The 15,416-nt window shown below is 45.8% G+C and overlaps 5 protein-coding genes across 8 annotated transcripts in view; 2 read left to right on the forward strand and 3 right to left on the reverse strand.

Moving 5' to 3' along the window:
• Positions 1–4,833, reverse strand: part of LOC6903295 (dynein-1-beta heavy chain, flagellar inner arm I1 complex) — a 106,973-nt gene extending 102,140 nt beyond the window's left edge. Inside the window, exons 1-6 of one of the 3 annotated variants that reach the window (XM_015180179.2) lie at positions 4,656–4,833; positions 3,878–4,603; positions 1,951–3,809; positions 1,210–1,891; positions 769–1,148; positions 5–88 (exon numbers count right to left, since the gene is read on the reverse strand). In XM_015180179.2, the coding sequence (XP_015035665.2) occupies positions 769–1,148; positions 1,210–1,891; positions 1,951–3,809; positions 3,878–4,603; positions 4,656–4,719 (3,711 nt within the window). In that variant the 5' untranslated portion in view covers positions 4,720–4,833 and the 3' untranslated portion in view covers positions 5–88. Of the gene's footprint in view, positions 1–4; positions 89–520; positions 718–768; positions 1,149–1,209; positions 1,892–1,950; positions 3,810–3,877; positions 4,604–4,655 lie in introns of those variants that run through there. The other 2 variants (XM_002132447.3, XM_015180178.2) reach the window with 2 other exon arrangements.
• Positions 4,834–4,877: 44 nt separating this feature from the next.
• On the forward strand, positions 4,878–6,327 carry Nuf2. The gene is made up of 3 exons (XM_002132446.3): positions 4,878–5,285; positions 5,345–5,738; positions 5,798–6,327. Exons 1-3 carry the CDS (start codon positions 4,973–4,975, stop codon positions 6,300–6,302), a joined length of 1,212 nt encoding a protein of 403 aa, XP_002132482.3. The 5' UTR covers positions 4,878–4,972; the 3' UTR covers positions 6,303–6,327.
• Sem1 (Suppressor of exocyst mutations 1) lies at positions 6,293–6,806 on the reverse strand. Its single transcript, XM_001357103.3, has 2 exons — positions 6,581–6,806; positions 6,293–6,513 (listed from the first exon to the last, which is right to left on the reverse strand). Exons 1-2 carry the CDS (start codon positions 6,690–6,692, stop codon positions 6,386–6,388), a joined length of 240 nt encoding a protein of 79 aa, XP_001357139.1. The 5' UTR covers positions 6,693–6,806; the 3' UTR covers positions 6,293–6,385.
• A 995-nt stretch (positions 6,807–7,801) lies between these two features.
• On the reverse strand, positions 7,802–13,185 carry Mnn1 (menin 1). 2 transcript variants are annotated; one of them, XM_001357102.4, is made up of 4 exons: positions 13,108–13,161; positions 11,681–12,978; positions 10,067–11,346; positions 7,802–9,920 (listed from the first exon to the last, which is right to left on the reverse strand). In XM_001357102.4, the coding sequence occupies exons 2-4, from the start codon at positions 11,952–11,954 to the stop codon at positions 9,111–9,113; spliced, it is 2,364 nt and encodes a 787-aa protein (XP_001357138.2). In that variant the 5' UTR covers positions 11,955–12,978; positions 13,108–13,161; the 3' UTR covers positions 7,802–9,110. The 2 variants fall into 2 exon arrangements, with proteins under 2 accessions (XP_001357138.2, XP_033236756.1); XM_033380865.1 differs by having other exon boundaries at positions 11,681–13,185.
• Positions 13,186–13,498: 313 nt separating this feature from the next.
• On the forward strand, positions 13,499–15,369 carry LOC4817756 (WD repeat domain-containing protein 83). The gene is made up of 4 exons (XM_001357101.4): positions 13,499–13,669; positions 13,720–13,911; positions 13,975–14,505; positions 14,849–15,369. Exons 1-4 carry the CDS (start codon positions 13,591–13,593, stop codon positions 14,974–14,976), a joined length of 930 nt encoding a protein of 309 aa, XP_001357137.2. The 5' UTR covers positions 13,499–13,590; the 3' UTR covers positions 14,977–15,369.
• Positions 15,370–15,416: the final 47 nt, after the last annotated feature.

The raw sequence follows: 15,416 nt of genomic DNA on the forward strand, positions 1-15,416 counted from the left end.
CACACTCCCAATCAATCAAATTGATAACAAATTGGCCCACAACAATTTGGTTACTCAATACAATCGCCTTCAAACTGTGACGTCGCGGCTGGGTAAGAAATACGATACACAAAAGTAATGGCAAAATTAATAGATCAGTCGAATAGTTAAATAAAAATAAAATATTATCATAAGATAAAAACGATTTATACCTTAGACCTGACAAAAGATCGATCGACAAATGAAGAGAAATCAATGAAGCAAAAAGACATACCAACAGACAGTTTTATGGATCGATTTGTATATGGATTGATGGTTTCGAGACTCTAGCTCTTGTAGCTCTTGTAACCTTCTCACTATCGTGGACTCACTTCTCACACATATCTCACGTATATCTTAAAATTATTTTGCAAAACTTTACGGACACTAAGCATTTACAGCATTAATAACGTGCACCGCAAACGACATCCACGACGGGCGTTGGACACCACAGCTAATTGCCCGAAACCGCACATCAACGCAATGCTCAATCAGCAACAAATGTAATTACATTCGGTTTGAAGCTTATTTGTGGTTTTTTACTTGAACAGCATTTACATTTTAAAACTTAAAGTTCCCTAATTTAAATAGCAAGCAAATCTGTCCCTGAAGTGGAGAACTGATCCAAATAATGCCCGTAAATCAAGGACCAACAGATGAAGAGACGTATCAAGAGACAGCTTTAGGCATGGCATTTAGCTATTGAATATTAAATTTATATAAAGTATTCACACAACTGAAAAAACTCACCTATTTCTTGGGTAATTTCGAGTAAAAATCCTCGAGGAATTCTTTCAATATAAACTTGAACTTTTCCGCTTGCTTGGCCAGCTCCAATTTGTTTTCATCGCCTTCATTGTCGAGCATCTCATCAGCCTCGCTCAAGGTCTGAAGGTAGTGCAGCCAAGCGGACTCCAAGCCAAGCACCTGCTCATGCGTCTTCTCGGCCAGATTCACTTGGTACTTGTGGAGCAGTACAAAGAGCTCCAGCATGGGTGTAAAGGTCGCCTGTTTGAGGGGCAGCTCTTGGATCAAACGCTCGAAGAGCTGTTTGGCAGCCACCGTTTCGCGAATGGTGCGCGGTACCTTCATTACATTCCTCTCATTCCGTCGCATATAGCGATAGGTGCCTGCAAAAGAAGAGGAGATTGAATTACTCTAATTGAGAGAAATGCTAGTGTGTGGTCCCACCTCGCATCCAATTGGTGGCATGATCCAACAGCATTTTAATATTCAATGCCTGCCATTTCTCTATCCAATCCAATATAGTGCTTTTCAGGGCATTCTGATTGATTAATATGAAATAAACATTCGTGATGGCATCCACAAAGGACACATCATCGGCCAGGGCACTATAATGTTCGATGCCACCTTCAAACACTCCCGCTGTCCGGGCGCTTTTCATCAGCCGTTCGGTGAACTGTTCTTCTGTGGTTTCCCACAGCATGCGATGGTGGTTCCACTGCTCTTGATAGCTTTCCATCTCCTGCCGCTGCTTGGATATTTCCGCTTGGATGCTGCGCATCAGCTCGGAGCACTCCTGATCCTCGCGAAACACTCCAGCGAATCCCTGACGCTGCGCGGCCTTGGGCAGCCTCAGCTTGTAGCCCAGTCTGGGGAACTGATCCAGCATGCAGCGGATATTGTCAATTACTCCACACAGAACGGTAGCAATTTCATCCATATCTGGGCTAAACACAATCCGACCATCCTTGACATCCGATTCCAGTACCAATATGGGGGCAGGGGCCATGTCCTCGTCGCGATGAAGGGCTTCGTAGAGCTTTGTCAATGAACTGCGAGCACTGGTCATTAAGGCGTTGGCCAGCATATCATCCAGACCGTTCACATAAAGAATCCACTCGGCAGACATCTAAAAGTTGTAAGTTTTGAGTTTTGGTTAATAGTACAACAAAATCAGGCTCAAATCACCTCATCTTTGACCAAATGGAACTGCCTGCTGAATGCGGAAAGCAACTCCAAAATATTATTGTAATAATTCCTTAGTGTATCGCCAGCACTCGCTAGCCAGCCGGATAGTTGCTGCTGCAGCACGGATATGTCCACGGCACCCATGAAATTAAACCGCAGCAGGGTGGTATCGCAAATCTTTTCGCAGCACCTGGCCACGCCCCGATTGGCTCGCTTATAGATGTGGACGATCTGCTGAAAGTCTTGAATAAACTCACCGCAATCTTCAAAGAACGATTGCTCGCTTAAATCGGCCCCGTAGGTGAACTTAAAGATGCCCGGAGCCAAGTGCCGATCGCAGGCCAGGACCAGCGGTCGAAATAGTTTCCGCTCTCGATCTGTAAGGCCCATCAGGATGCGGTTGTAGCTGAGACACAGTTGGGTGACGCTATTGTACACAGATCTCAGGCATTCGCAGCGCTCGTAGAACTTTTTGATGGTACTGGGTATGGGGAAACCCAACCGCTCAAAATGCTGTGCCTGCTCGCATATTTCGACGACAGCCGGATCTATGTTGCACTCCAGCAGACCTCTCGCCTGCTTGCTGCGTATTATCAGATAACGCTCGAGCCTCTGGTTGAGATCGGCTGACCAGCCACAGCATGCCGTTTGCCAATCCTCATAGGCCTGATGCGACTCTCTTTCGTACTCCTTGCGCAGCGAGTCGAATTTGGCCAGCGTGGCAGCAGCCTCCTTGACTGTCGGCAACCATTCGGCATTCTTCAATCGATTCCGCAGCCAGGTGAGGCGTTCCAGATTGATGCGGTAATTGAGGGCACGGGACACGTGATGGGAGAGCCAGGACTCTTGTTGCTGTCGACACTCCAGCAGCTTCCTCGAAGTGGCATCCATTTCCTGGGAGAACATGCGCCACAAGCGACTCACCTCCCGAAGGAAGGTCTTCCTCAGAGTGCCGCGATGGCGATAGGAGTAGAAAAGCAAGGCTTGCAGGCCTTCCAGGGCCTCCTCCACATTGCAGACATGCTGAAATACATTGAAGATCAGACGCTGGACTGTTTCCTCCAAGTGCTGGACATTGGTGCGATACATGGCCACCTGGTCATACCAGTCCTCGCGATGGACATTTAGGATGATCGACTGTGAGCCACTGCAGCGTTGCAGCTTCTTGAGAGTCTGCAAAAATGTATTTTCCACATTGGCGGCAATCGTGTCCAGCTCCTCGCCCCTGGAGCCACCAAACTCCGCCCTAGGTATGGTCTCGTTCTCATCCAAACGGCCAAATACAATCATCGACTCACAAATGTCAATCACATCGTTGAGCCGCTCCACAAATGCATCCACATGGTTGAAGATGATCCCCTCGTCTAGCTGCCAACCCACTTGGCTGTGCTGGCTCGATATTTCCTCATAGATTCCCTTGTAAACCAGGCAGCAATCGATCGACATGTTGCAAATCTCGATGCCAAAGCGCGGCCGTCCCTCGAGTATCTCCTGCACTTTGGTCTGTTGCGTGCAGAACATTATAATCTGATTGCTGAGATTCCGAAAGAGACCGGTGATGAGCTCCCGCGTATTATAATACTCCGAATTCAGCCAGATGTAGCGCACAAGATGGATTATTCTGGGCAGAAGTTTTGTAAGCTCTGCGGGGCTGTTGGACAGATCAATTTTGGAGCAGGGCTCGATCAGCAAATGGAGATACTTGATGTTAGACAATGACTGAACAAGCTCCATCTTGGCCGACGCTATTAGGTCATCCACTTGGGGCATGTGAACGGAGTTGGACTGTCGTAGAACACGGAAAACCTTGTCTACATCCGACTGGGCCAATTGTGCGTTGATTCCCTGCAGGACTTCATCTAGCAAGAGGGAGAAACAGAGACTAGATTATTTGAGGTGCATTTCTTGAAAGAATGGCTCTACCTACAACGATATTCCCAGAACTCAAACTCATCACGCACTGTGACCAAATCGTGGGGCACCGTCAATGTGCAATCCCCCAGCAAAGTACGAATTTGAGTTGTCCAATAGAGAGCAATGCCTTCCAGGCTCTTAACCAGCTGCCTGTCCACCTTACCCACTCCAGCCGAACCTTCTTCGTCACCGCCTCCGAGCTGTTTGATCACATAGGGGACATAGAGAACGGCCATGCCACCAATCTGGTAATGCATTCCAGTGAGAAATCCCAGAAAGCGATCCATGCTCGAGCAAAAGCGCTGCCGGACAGTATCATTCCATTCGGGATAGTTCCGAAAGAAGGGCATATATAGCCACTCCAGGACATGCAGCAGGCAGCCATCCACATCGCTATGAACCGTTCCGAATTGGATCTCGTCGTGGAAGGCCTCCACACTGAAGATCTCGTTCGGTTCGCGACGAAAGTAGCTCATGTCGGTAATGTACGTGGTGGGAAAGCCCAGGCAGGCGGTAAGAGTGCTCCCATCATAGGAAACAGTCAGCAGGGGCTCGTTGACCTCCAACAGCCACCGGCGAATGGTGTCCATTGAGTTCTCATGCCAGTCCCGATGGTCCAAGCAGCTCAGCACACACATGCGTTGTATGAACTCCACCAACTGGTGCAACTCCTCGTCACTGTACACCGGTCGCGGTGTCTCAACACGCTGCTCCTCCTGGCGCTGCTCCACGTTGCGCTCTAAATGTGTGGTTTCAGACTAGACCTCTCAATAACAGTTGTCCCAACTCACCCTCATCATCGCTTAAATCGGAGTCTGTAAGGTGCTCATCTTCTACAGCGCTAGAGGACGTCATTTTCGCGAAAACTTTGGGTTTTTATGCAAAATAAACAAAGAAAATCAGCCATGGCAACACAAAATGCGTAACCGTTACTTGGGGGTTGCAGCATATTCCAATAAATTTGCCGCTAAAATAGCCATCTTGGGAAAAATACCGAATGCGGTATATTTCATTGGCAGTATTTGTCACACGGCCACACTTGTTCACACTGATCGCCAGATTTGTTTTGGCGTCCCTTTTTAATTTTTTAAATTTAATTTAAGCAAATATGGCCAAAAACCCGACAATAACCGACGAGATGGAAATGGTGATCCAGCAAGGAAACACCCTGCTGCCGGATCTGCACATACGCCCCAGCGACCTCGCCAACCCGACAGAGGCTTTCCTCACCAAAGTCTATGTTCACTATTTGCGCTGCTTTGGACTTCGTGTGGACCCACCATTCAATGTTGACAACGAGAGCACTGATACGTCGCGGGAGAAGCGCGTCTTCCTGATCAAGCTGTGCCGCCAAGTGGAGCGGATAGTGCAAGTCACTTTTCCCAACAAGACGTACACATACCTGGACATTATCAGGCCAGGTAATCAGGAAGCTGTGCATCAAACAACAGTTCTCTCTATCTACGTTTCGGTCTTTTAGCTCCAAAGAAGACAATCAAAACACTAGATCCCCTGTTCAACTACTTGGCCTACTACAAAATGTTTAAGAGGTCGGTTCTGATGCCCGTAGAGGAGAGTATTAAAACGCGGGAAGCCCTCATCGCTGAAATCACATCCAAGCGCTGTCAGTTGGAGAATCGAAAGGAGAAAGCAGCCACTGTTAAAACAGATATTGAAAACTGCCAAGCCTCCATAAACGAGTTGCTCGAGGAGCTGCCCAGGGCTCAAGCCGAGGTGACCAAAGATAACAAGACATGTGCCGAACAGAGATTAGAAATGGATTCGCTGGAGAACCAGCATACAGAGCTCACCAATCAGATCCGCCACTGGGAGCAGCTGGTCGTGGAGGATGACGAGGTGCTGACTCTAAAGAAGTAAGTTCTTAACCATATCAAAAGCTGAAGTCAATCTCTTCATGCAACAACCCTTGCAGGCAAATCGAAGACATTTCACAAGATATAGAGAATTGCAAGGATGAGTTGGCCGGCCAGGAAAAAGTCTTCAACGATCAACGCCATCAAATAGAAACCAATCTGAATATGGTCAATGAGATAGAGAAGGCCTTGGAAGTGCTGCCGTCCAATTGTTTGGACGAGTACAAGGAGAACCTCAAGCAGCAGGAGCTCGTAGAGAAGCAGCTGTCAGCCCTGGAGGCCCAGAATCAGAAGATCCTCAACGAAATTGAGACCAACAACGTGGAGCTCCAGCAGTCCGCCGAGCAGTTCCAAATATGCAAGCACAAGTACGATGAGGAGTGCCAAAAGCTCCAGCAGCAAATCGATGCGCGAAAGACCGCCTTTGAGGAGCAGAAAAAAACTGAGGAAGAGCGAACCAAGAACATGGAAGCACTGCAGAGACAATTAAAAGAACAAGAACTAATGGGCAAAATGATTGAAGAGATGTTTCTGGAACTTGGCAAAAACGGAAAATCCACTTAATATATTGATTTTATTCTAAATTTAACCGATTTGCTCGTTTTGATGGTTAGGTACGAACGCGGGAAAATGGTTGGCTGGCTGGACTATGTTTCCATTTTCTTGCTCTCCAGATGCGCCTTCAGCTGCTGGCTGAAGTCATCCTCCACGTTATCATCGTCCCAGTTGTCCTCCCACACGTTGAGCTCCTCCTCGTCGTCGCCGACACGGAAGTCTGCAATAACAATGTTTTTGCAATTGCTGCTCTGGAATGGAATGGAAGCCAAAAGCGGCGGTCTCACCTTCAGCCGGAAACTCTTCGAACTCGTCGTCTTCCTCGAGCAGACCCAAGTCCTCGCCCTTGTTGGTGGCCTCCTCCTTCTCTTTCTCCTTTTCCTTATCGGGTGCCGACATTTTCTCTTCTCTAGATATTTCTCTTTATTTCAAAATAAAATTTTCGATTTTTTTTTTCGATGCTGTTTTGATGCCGAGTCACTGGCAGTGTGACCGCGGATATTTCGATAGCATATACGGTCCGACCCTCAAAAATATACCGAAACTTACATTCTTACATTGAAAATATACCGTAAATATACTGACGACCTCAAGTTCTATTCTACATATTCCTCAATTTTGATTTTCCGTCGAATATTCCCAGCTATAAAGAACATTTAGCCATGCCCACATAGTTTTATACGATTGATGAATCAATTTCCTACTTGACTGGCTTAATTTAAATACTTGCTTTTATTGGATCGGTTCCTTTTTTTGGATTTGATTGTAAAATAATTTTAAGCAATTTCCACTAAATTAATTTTCTTACATGGTAACTACACGCTAACTACAAATTGCTTACATAGTAACTACATGTCTATGTAATTACAAACATCGACTCGATAATTCGGTTATCGAAAAGGTCAAAAACGAACTTACCGCCAAATAAAGTGCACTTCAAAAATACAAATTTTTTTTATGATTTTATTGTTTTATAACATTCTGACTTGTGGCTATTTGACTTTCAAGCTAAAAGGGTTATTGAGCATTTGGATTTTAGACTACATATAATTTAAACTGTTCCTCGAGCAATGGCTGCTGTTGTTGTTGGCTATTTTAAAACAATTAGAGCGAAAAATTGATGTTACTTTAACATTTATAAATATATATGTATGTATACGTTTATATATGTATGTTTCTATATTGTGGTTGTTCCGGTTTGCTGCATTGTTTGATTTGTTGCATAGCGAACTTTCGTTATCGGGATTTTGTGCTGGCCAAAATGTAAAGAAAATCAAAAACCATTTCTCCTCTCATCTGATCTGACATTTCCATCACTTAAAGTTACAAATTTTGTATGCCAAAATATATAGTATATATAGTATAGTATATAATCCTTTGTATCGTCTTGTTTGTTTGTTTGTTTAAGTATCTAGTTTTACATTAATATAACTGGTAGTTCAACATTTAACATTTAGTTTTGCTGCGCATCTGCATCTACATAATTAAATAGTTTTCATTATTTTTACTTTTTTTTTTTTTGATTTTGTGTAATGTGTTGTTTGTTGTACAATATACTCGTATATGAGGAATAAAACACCATACATTGATTAGTTATATTGTTGTTCAGTTTTTGTGTGTTCGGGCTGGCCATCTCTCACTTTTCTCTCTTTCTCTCTCTCTCACGCTGTCTCTAAACATTATTATTCATCACAGATGCTCTACGCACAAATCAAATCAAAATCGAATTGAATGCAATTATTATCATCATTTAACAATTTGTTACAAGCTCCAATTTGTGAATTACATTTTGACATGCTTCATAATTGCGTTTGCTAATTGGGTGATTGGGAGGGTAGGGTGAGGGGTTGGTGGTTGGGGGGGAGGCTGAAGAAGTACAGGGATATTATATATCTATAGACGGGATATGAGTATATCCCTAAAACAAGTGCGCCTGGACAGCAGGACTGTTGTGTGTGTGTCTGTCTGTGTTTCAAGTGGGGTGGGGGAGTGTGATTTAGGTATATTCTATGTAGTAGTAGGTTTATAAGATATAATATGAAAGCTTTTCTAGAAAAAGTGTTGTATCACATATAGAGAGGAAGTGTTAAATATGTATTATTTCTTTCGTTTTTCTATTCCGGTCATCTTTCTGTTTCTTGTGTGTAACAAAGTTTTGAACAAAAAAAAAAAAAAACTTATATGTGTATGTTCCATCCTTATATAGTACAGTATAGGGCGTGGGGGGAGGGATATACATAGTACATTTGTAGAGTGAAAAATCAAACAGCTTAGCCTCAATAAAATGCATTCAAGTAAATACATAAATATATATTGTTTCTGTTTTCTGTTTCTCGTTTTCAAAGTAGAGCACCAATAAAGTTACGCTTAAACAATCAATAAAACATACAAATCTGCAGGAAGTGGGGGATACGAGAGATAGATAGCAATAAATACAAAGAGTAAAAGTATAACAGCTAAAAATACATTATAAATACTTAGCATAGCTTATATCGTTTCAAGTGCTTGCTTCATTTTGTGTGTGTCTGTGTGTGGATCGTCTGTTAATGGATCTGTCTGGATCGGTCTATAGGGTTTAATCCTTTTACAATTTTGTTTGTTGCCTTTAAGTTTTTTAGTTTTTTTTTATATTGCTTTTAAAACGCTAGGCGTTCTCTAACGGATTTCTTTTGCGCTTACGAACTACATAAATACACATCGAACATCAAAAATATGACATACAGGCATACATCCTATGTACATATGTATGCTATGTATATACTCGAATATGGATAATAAAGGTTTTTTCTGCATTACATAGATACAGGACAACAAAGTTTACTCGCGACGCGTTCTCTTCGGCCGCGAGGCGGCTATTGAATCCCCGCCTGGCGATGAGGCCCCGAGAGAGGCCCCTCCTGCAGATCCACTGCCTCCAGATCCAGATCCACCGCCGACACCACCCTCTGTGGACGACGATGATGATGCAACCGTGATGGTGGCAGATATGGTCGCCGCCGACTGCTTCTCGGCCACGCCCCGCACCTTCCGCGAGGCCACCGACTGGGCCGTGACCTGCAGCGATATGGCGTGCGTATTGAGCTTCTCGGCCAGCAGCAGATCCTTGAGGCCCTTCATCTTTTGGCTGTACAGCGCAATCACCGGACGTTTAAGCATTATCTCAAAGGGATCATAGTCATCGGGTGCAGTCGCTTCTGGCTCTGGCTTAGCTTCTTTGTGCTGTGGTTGTTGAATTTGGATTTGGGTTTGGGTTTGGCCAGCATGATGGCTTGCCTCACTAGTAACTGGTAACTGGATGGCAACGGAGTGGCAGTGACTGCTGCTGCTGCTTGTACTGCCTCCATTGCTAGTGGTTACTGATGCTGTGGTTGTTGTTGTTGCTGTTGCTGCAGTTGTAGTTTTTGTAGCCTCCTTCTCAGCATTATGGTGATTGTTGTTATTGCTATTGCTATTGTTGTTGTTGTTATGGGGCTCTGTGTTCTCCGTGTCCCCCAATGATGTCTGCTGCTTTTGCTCGGCAAAAGGCTGACCCCCGCCCTGAAGCAGAAAGTCCGGATTGAGTATCTTCTCGCCACAGGCGGCGGTCAGATCAGCCAATGTCGTCGGCAGCTCTGAAGATTTTGTCTTCTATTCGAGAGGAAAAAAGAAAAGTGATTAGAAAAGAGTTTTTTGGAAGCCAAGAAGACTTTGAGTGGTATATACTTGTAGCTGTCTTAATTTTATATTCGATGCATAATTAAAGCTCTGGAATGTACATATAATCTCTGACTCACCTCGTCCTTCTTCATCAAGGTGTTGTTATTTCCTTCTAGAGCCTCTGCTCCGGCCGCCATCATTGCCGCAGCCGCTGCTGCTGCCGCGGCTGCCGCCGCTTCCTTAGCCTCCAATGCGGCCGCTTGTGCCTGCTCAGCCTCCAGATCCTCGGGCATCTTGATGACCACCTGAGAGCGTATATCGTAATCAAATTTGGTTATATTATTGACCAGTGGCTTGGCCCAGCCAATGTGCAGAATGGGAGTCAGGCTGTCCTCCTCCCACTGGCAGATGCCATCGTAAAAGCGCAGCAGATTGGCAAAGACCTCAGCATCCCGCAGAATGCTGCGTGCCGAATGGCCTGAGCTCTCCGTTTTCATCACATAGGGGATCAGCTCGTTGGCAATGTCCAGCAGCTCCTTGTAGATCTCTTCGTCGTCGCGGCACTGGTACGTGTACAGGCGGATCACATCGGCGGCATTGGCCCAGGCGGCGAAGGCGTCGCGATACTTGAGCAGACGGTTGTAGTAGTTGCCCTGATACGTGTACGGATAGACATGGTGGTTGCGGTAGTGCGTCCGCGCCGAGTCGATAGCCTCGCGGTAGAGCTGCTCGCAGGTGATGCTGCTATGCGTCCGATGGATCTCCTCCAGTTCGCCGAGTGTACCCAAGGCCATGGGATACCGCTTGAGATGTCCCAGGTCGTAGAGGAGCCACAGCAATTGCTGCTGCAGATCGGCCACTTCCACGCAATCGCTGTTGGCTGTCAGAGAGATGTTGAGAGCGGCACAGATGGCCGCCACCTCCATGCCACGCTCGCAGACCACCGCCAGGCCACCGAGATAGAGCCAAGAGCCCGACTCGATCCCAGGGCGTATATCCTGGCCCCGCTTGTCCTCGCTGCCCTTGCCGTGCCACGTCACCTCGATGGTCTCCACCCGTTTCTGCCCAAACACCACCCAGGCATGGTCCTCGGAGATGGCCAAGCGCACATCCTTGTAACCCAACAGTTGACAGCCGGCTACCACGGCAAGTGCCACACCGAAACAGTCCAGCTTGTTGCCCGACAGATAGCTGTAGAGGTTCTGCAAGTGGGCCCGATCCTTGTAGCTGCTGCGGATCAGCGAGTTCCATATAACGTCCGACACCTTCTTGATGATCTCGCGCGTGGCCTGTCGGTGTGGCTTTGGCTTCTCCACCACCGATAGGATTGTCTGGAACTTCTTGTACAGGCCCGCAATCAGCTCGTGGGTCACCACCGGGAAGGGAACGCTGTTGCCCATGATCACGTCGCTACCGCCTGTCAGTGAGTATATCGATTAACTAAGTTTTCTTGACAATAGGTACAACGGAAACCACTTAAAACAGAACACTTGAGAGTGTAATGACAGTGCGTTTCATCATTTAAAGACTGATCTAGTATAGGTTTAATCAAAATTTCATCCTCCCGAATTCCCGAATATTACAGAAAAGAATCATCGATAAATATATGTACTTCTGCGAAAACCCTACACTTCTGAACCGCACTGTCTTACTTAGAACGCTCCTTCGACTGAGCTGAGGGTTAAACTACCGTTTTAATTGGTTTCCGTTGCTTCTGCTGTTTCACCCGCTAACGGTACAGGGGTACGCACCTGTCGCTGTCTGCGTCATGTCAGCTGCTGCAGCAGCGGCGGCGGCAGCGGCTGCGGCGGCCGCCTGAGACGCCGCCTCTCCCGTGGTCAGCGAGAGCTCGATATACCCCACCACAATGGAGAGCAGGGTCAGATCGGGCTCAATACCGGTGGTGAGGGAACGACGGAACAAATTCACTACGTCCGCGGTGGACCTCAGCGGAAAGAGACTGGCGTCGATGATGCCATTGAGAGCCATGGGGCTGGCGCTGGCGCTCCGCGTGACCGTTGACATGGTGCGGCCGAGGGGGTGGGCGGGAGCTGTTGCTGCGCGTGGGTGTTACCAAAGGGGGAGCGGAGCGAGTGAGAGTAAGCCTGTTGCCTGTTTCGATCTAGCCGCAGGCGTTGCTGCCTTTGAAATGACTCGAGGATCGGGAATCGGCGACGGTTTCGGTTTCGGTATCGGATTGGGATTCCACTTGGTAGCTGTACAGCCAGCCAGCAGCCACTCGTTGTGGCTGCCACATTTGAGCGACCAACAAGTTGACAAACAACTTTTTTACTTTTCCACCTTGTGTCGTCGTGTCCGTGGGCCCTTTTTCTTGTACTTTTTCTCTCGGGTTGTTTTTTTTTGTGCTTTTTTGTTAGTGTTTGCCTGTGTTTGCTCCTTTTCCGTAAGTGTGTGTGTGTGTGATTGTGCACTTTATTCCTGGCCTCTCTTCGCTCTTCTTCAGGTGTTTGCACTCCTTGTCTCTCTCTTTCTCTCTCTGTCTGCTCTCTTCTTGTGTGCAGTTATGCCTTACCTTCTCCTCCTGGTATGCACTTATTCTTAACTTTTCTTAGCTCCTCTCCAGATATGCACCTTTATACCATGCTTCTGTTCTTGCTTCTCTCCTCTTCCTCTTTTGCTGTGCAGTTATTCTGGAAGCAGGATTTTCGCTCACTTTATGCACTTATTGGCAACAACAACTGGTTTGCTGCGTTGCATACTCCTGTGTATGTGTGTTTTTGTGTGCGTGTGTGTGCACTGGAAAATATGTGTATATCCTGTCGTCGTCGCTTGACTGCTGGCTGTCCTTCGTTTTGCAGCCCACGTCATCAGAAATCGGCTTTTGGGCAGGTTGTCGCGCTTGACATGCGTTTCGTTTGCTTTGACCTGCTCTTGTCTCCTCCTCCTCCTCCACCACACACTTCTTTTTTATTATTTTTTTTTTTTTTTTTTTTTTTTTGGTTAATGCTCTGCACCGCCGCCACCCCCGCCCACTAGTAATTTACACTTGACACGCAGTTCCTCAATTAGCAAGAAATATATATGAATCCTGCATGAAATCATTCAACATTTGCTTAACTATTAAAACACACTTGATTTGCCGCCAATTCGTTTCGATTTAATTGCTTATTTTGTTCGAGTGCGTAAATAAAAATTCCGTTTATTGCGTTGTGTTTACCTTTTTGCAGCAGAGTGTGTGCACACCCGACACGTGCCGAAAATTCCAACGATAGTGCTGCAAAGGGGCCGAAACTCAGCAAATGCTGGTATTTTTATTATGGGTATTTTCCAGTTGCGTTAGTGCATTTATGGTATATCGGTATATAATGGTATATTTTGTCAATTTCTCTAATCTATTAAATTTTATTTTTAACTTTATAAAGGAATCCAATAAAAGCGAGTGTTAAAATTAAGCCAGCCAAGTAGAAAAAAGATTCATTAATCGGATAAAATTCTGTGGGCATGGCTGAAAGTTCTATATAGCTGAGAATATTCAACGGAAGATCAAAATCGAGAAATATGTATAATTCGTCGGTATATTTTTGAAAAGAGACGGCATTTTTAATATATTTTTGAGGGTTGGACCGGACGGTATGTTTCAACGATAAATCCGCGGTCACTCTGACCTTTTGTAAACAAAAGCTAAAAACAAAATAAAACAATGCCGGTTTTTGCCAATTACCACTGCAAAACAACTATAGACTGCCAACAGGGTGCAGTGCGTGCCGTGCGCTATAATGGTGAGTTGATATGATGAATAAAGGGCATACGTTTGATGTGATGATTCCAGTGGACGGCTCTTACTGCATGTCTTGCGGCTCTGACAAGAAGATCAAACTTTGGAATCCTGCCACCGGATTACTCCTAAAGACCTATGGAGGCCATGCCGACGAGGTAACAGATGTGGCTGGCAGCTGCGATAGCAGCTACATTGTCTCTTCCAGCTTGGATAAGAGCATAATCTACTGGGATGTTTCCACAGGTACGAGTTTTCATGTAAATTTTCATCAGAAATGCACTCAACTCCACAGATTTTCGCCTTTAGGAACACCTGTTCGCCGTCTGCGCTCCCATGCTGGTGGCGTCCGTTGCGTCTGCTTCAATGAGGACTCTTCCATAACCATTTCTGGTGGTCGCGACAATGCCGTCATGTGCTGGGACATACGCACCCGCCGCCTAGATCCCGTCCAGGTCATGAAGGACGCCCGCGATTGCATCACCACCGTTCTGACCAATGAAAATAAGATCTATGCCGCCTCGCTGGACGGCTGCATCCGACATTACGATATACGTGTGGGAGAGATGACCTGCGACAAGATCGGGGAACCCGTCACCTACTTGGCCAAAACACAGGACGAGCAGTGCCTTGTCGCAGGCTGTCAGGACAGTGTGGTGCGTCTGATCGACTGTGAGACGGGAGGACTGCTGTCCGAATATAAAGGACACCGGGCGGATGACTATCACATAGAATGCGGCATCCTGGCCAATGATGCGCACATTGTGGCCGGCTCCAGCGCTGGGGATGCCTACATCTGGGATCTGCTGGAGGGAAAAGTCTTGCAGAGGATACGCATAAGTAAGGAAGAAATGTGTATTTCATGTATTTCTACAGACGTGTAGATTGATGGGTCTCTGTGGTCTGTCTGTCCTTTTTCATCCAGCGTACATATCTTGTACTCTCGGCTGCATATAGGATTCTACTTACCATAGGATATATCAGTTTTGTAAAAACAACTTCTTTGAACAACTTGGTATAATTAATGAATCCAATCCAACAATTTCAAAATCTTAACCAAATTTGATCGAAATATCTAATGATATCGAAATAACTACATCTATCTATGACTAAGAAAACTATCTTATCCCATCGTTGGGCTGTGCATCCTTCATGAAATTCATTTTAAATATTTGTATTTCAGGTGACAATGGTGGAGTGGTACACTCCCTGGCCACGCATCCCAGGCGTTCAGAGGAGCTGCTGTTCGCCAGACGGCGGGACATGTACGTCTTCACCACAGACCTGCAGATCGAGGAAGAGCAATTGTAGAGAAGATATGAGGGATTCCATTAGCAACTCAAGAAAAATCCTTTATCGCCTCAAGCGACTCGTCTCTATGTTTTTGTCGATATTTAAACCCAATTTTGGGGGAGAAATTTCAGGGTGAATAAGATCCCTGTTCAAGACTAACCCCATTTAGAGATCAATTGAGACCACTTGTAGTGGGAGTACGATCGCTCTTTGTGTGCAAGACCATTATCAGATCATTAACATTAAAGATCATTTGTAGTCTCCAACGGCTCGCGCACACTACAGCTGAAAGTGAAGCTGAAGTTTTCAGCAAGTTGTGCAGGTTTTCAGCTCTTCTTTTAGCTAGTCTGTGCGAGTCCTTACAGTTTAAAGTCCATGCTTGTGATAGTCAATAAAGAAAAAATATATATAACTCCAGAGTTTTGTTTGAGGGAAAAAGGAAAAACCATTTATTTGAC

The sequence above is a fragment of the Drosophila pseudoobscura genome, chromosome 4 (genome assembly GCF_009870125.1).
Source record: "Drosophila pseudoobscura strain MV-25-SWS-2005 chromosome 4, UCI_Dpse_MV25, whole genome shotgun sequence".
In the NCBI taxonomy this organism is placed as follows: domain Eukaryota; kingdom Metazoa; phylum Arthropoda; class Insecta; order Diptera; family Drosophilidae; genus Drosophila; species Drosophila pseudoobscura.

Bases quoted from the DNA above. Each gene is read 5' to 3' on its own strand.
- Nuf2 (XM_002132446.3), top strand. From the start codon at position 4,973: ATGGCCAAAAACCCGACAATAACCGACGAGATGGAAATGGTGATCCAG. The intron at 5,286-5,344 runs GTAATCAGGAAG...TCGGTCTTTTAG, and splicing joins CCTGGACATTATCAGGCCAG to CTCCAAAGAAGACAATCAAA. The intron at 5,739-5,797 runs GTAAGTTCTTAA...CAACCCTTGCAG, and splicing joins GAGGTGCTGACTCTAAAGAA to GCAAATCGAAGACATTTCAC.
- Sem1 (XM_001357103.3), bottom strand. From the start codon at position 6,692: ATGTCGGCACCCGATAAGGAAAAGGAGAAAGAGAAGGAGGAGGCCACC. The intron at 6,514-6,580 runs GTGAGACCGCCG...TTGTTATTGCAG, and splicing joins CGAAGAGTTTCCGGCTGAAG to ACTTCCGTGTCGGCGACGAC.
- Mnn1 (XM_033380865.1), bottom strand. From the start codon at position 11,954: ATGTCAACGGTCACGCGGAGCGCCAGCGCCAGCCCCATGGCTCTCAAT. The intron at 11,347-11,680 runs GTGCGTACCCCT...ACTCACTGACAG, and splicing joins CATGACGCAGACAGCGACAG to GCGGTAGCGACGTGATCATG. The intron at 9,921-10,066 runs GTGAGTCAGAGA...CCTCTCGAATAG, and splicing joins CCTTGATGAAGAAGGACGAG to AAGACAAAATCTTCAGAGCT.
- LOC4817756 (XM_001357101.4), top strand. From the start codon at position 13,591: ATGCCGGTTTTTGCCAATTACCACTGCAAAACAACTATAGACTGCCAA. The intron at 13,670-13,719 runs GTGAGTTGATAT...TGATGATTCCAG, and splicing joins GCGTGCCGTGCGCTATAATG to TGGACGGCTCTTACTGCATG. The intron at 13,912-13,974 runs GTACGAGTTTTC...TTTCGCCTTTAG, and splicing joins CTACTGGGATGTTTCCACAG to GAACACCTGTTCGCCGTCTG.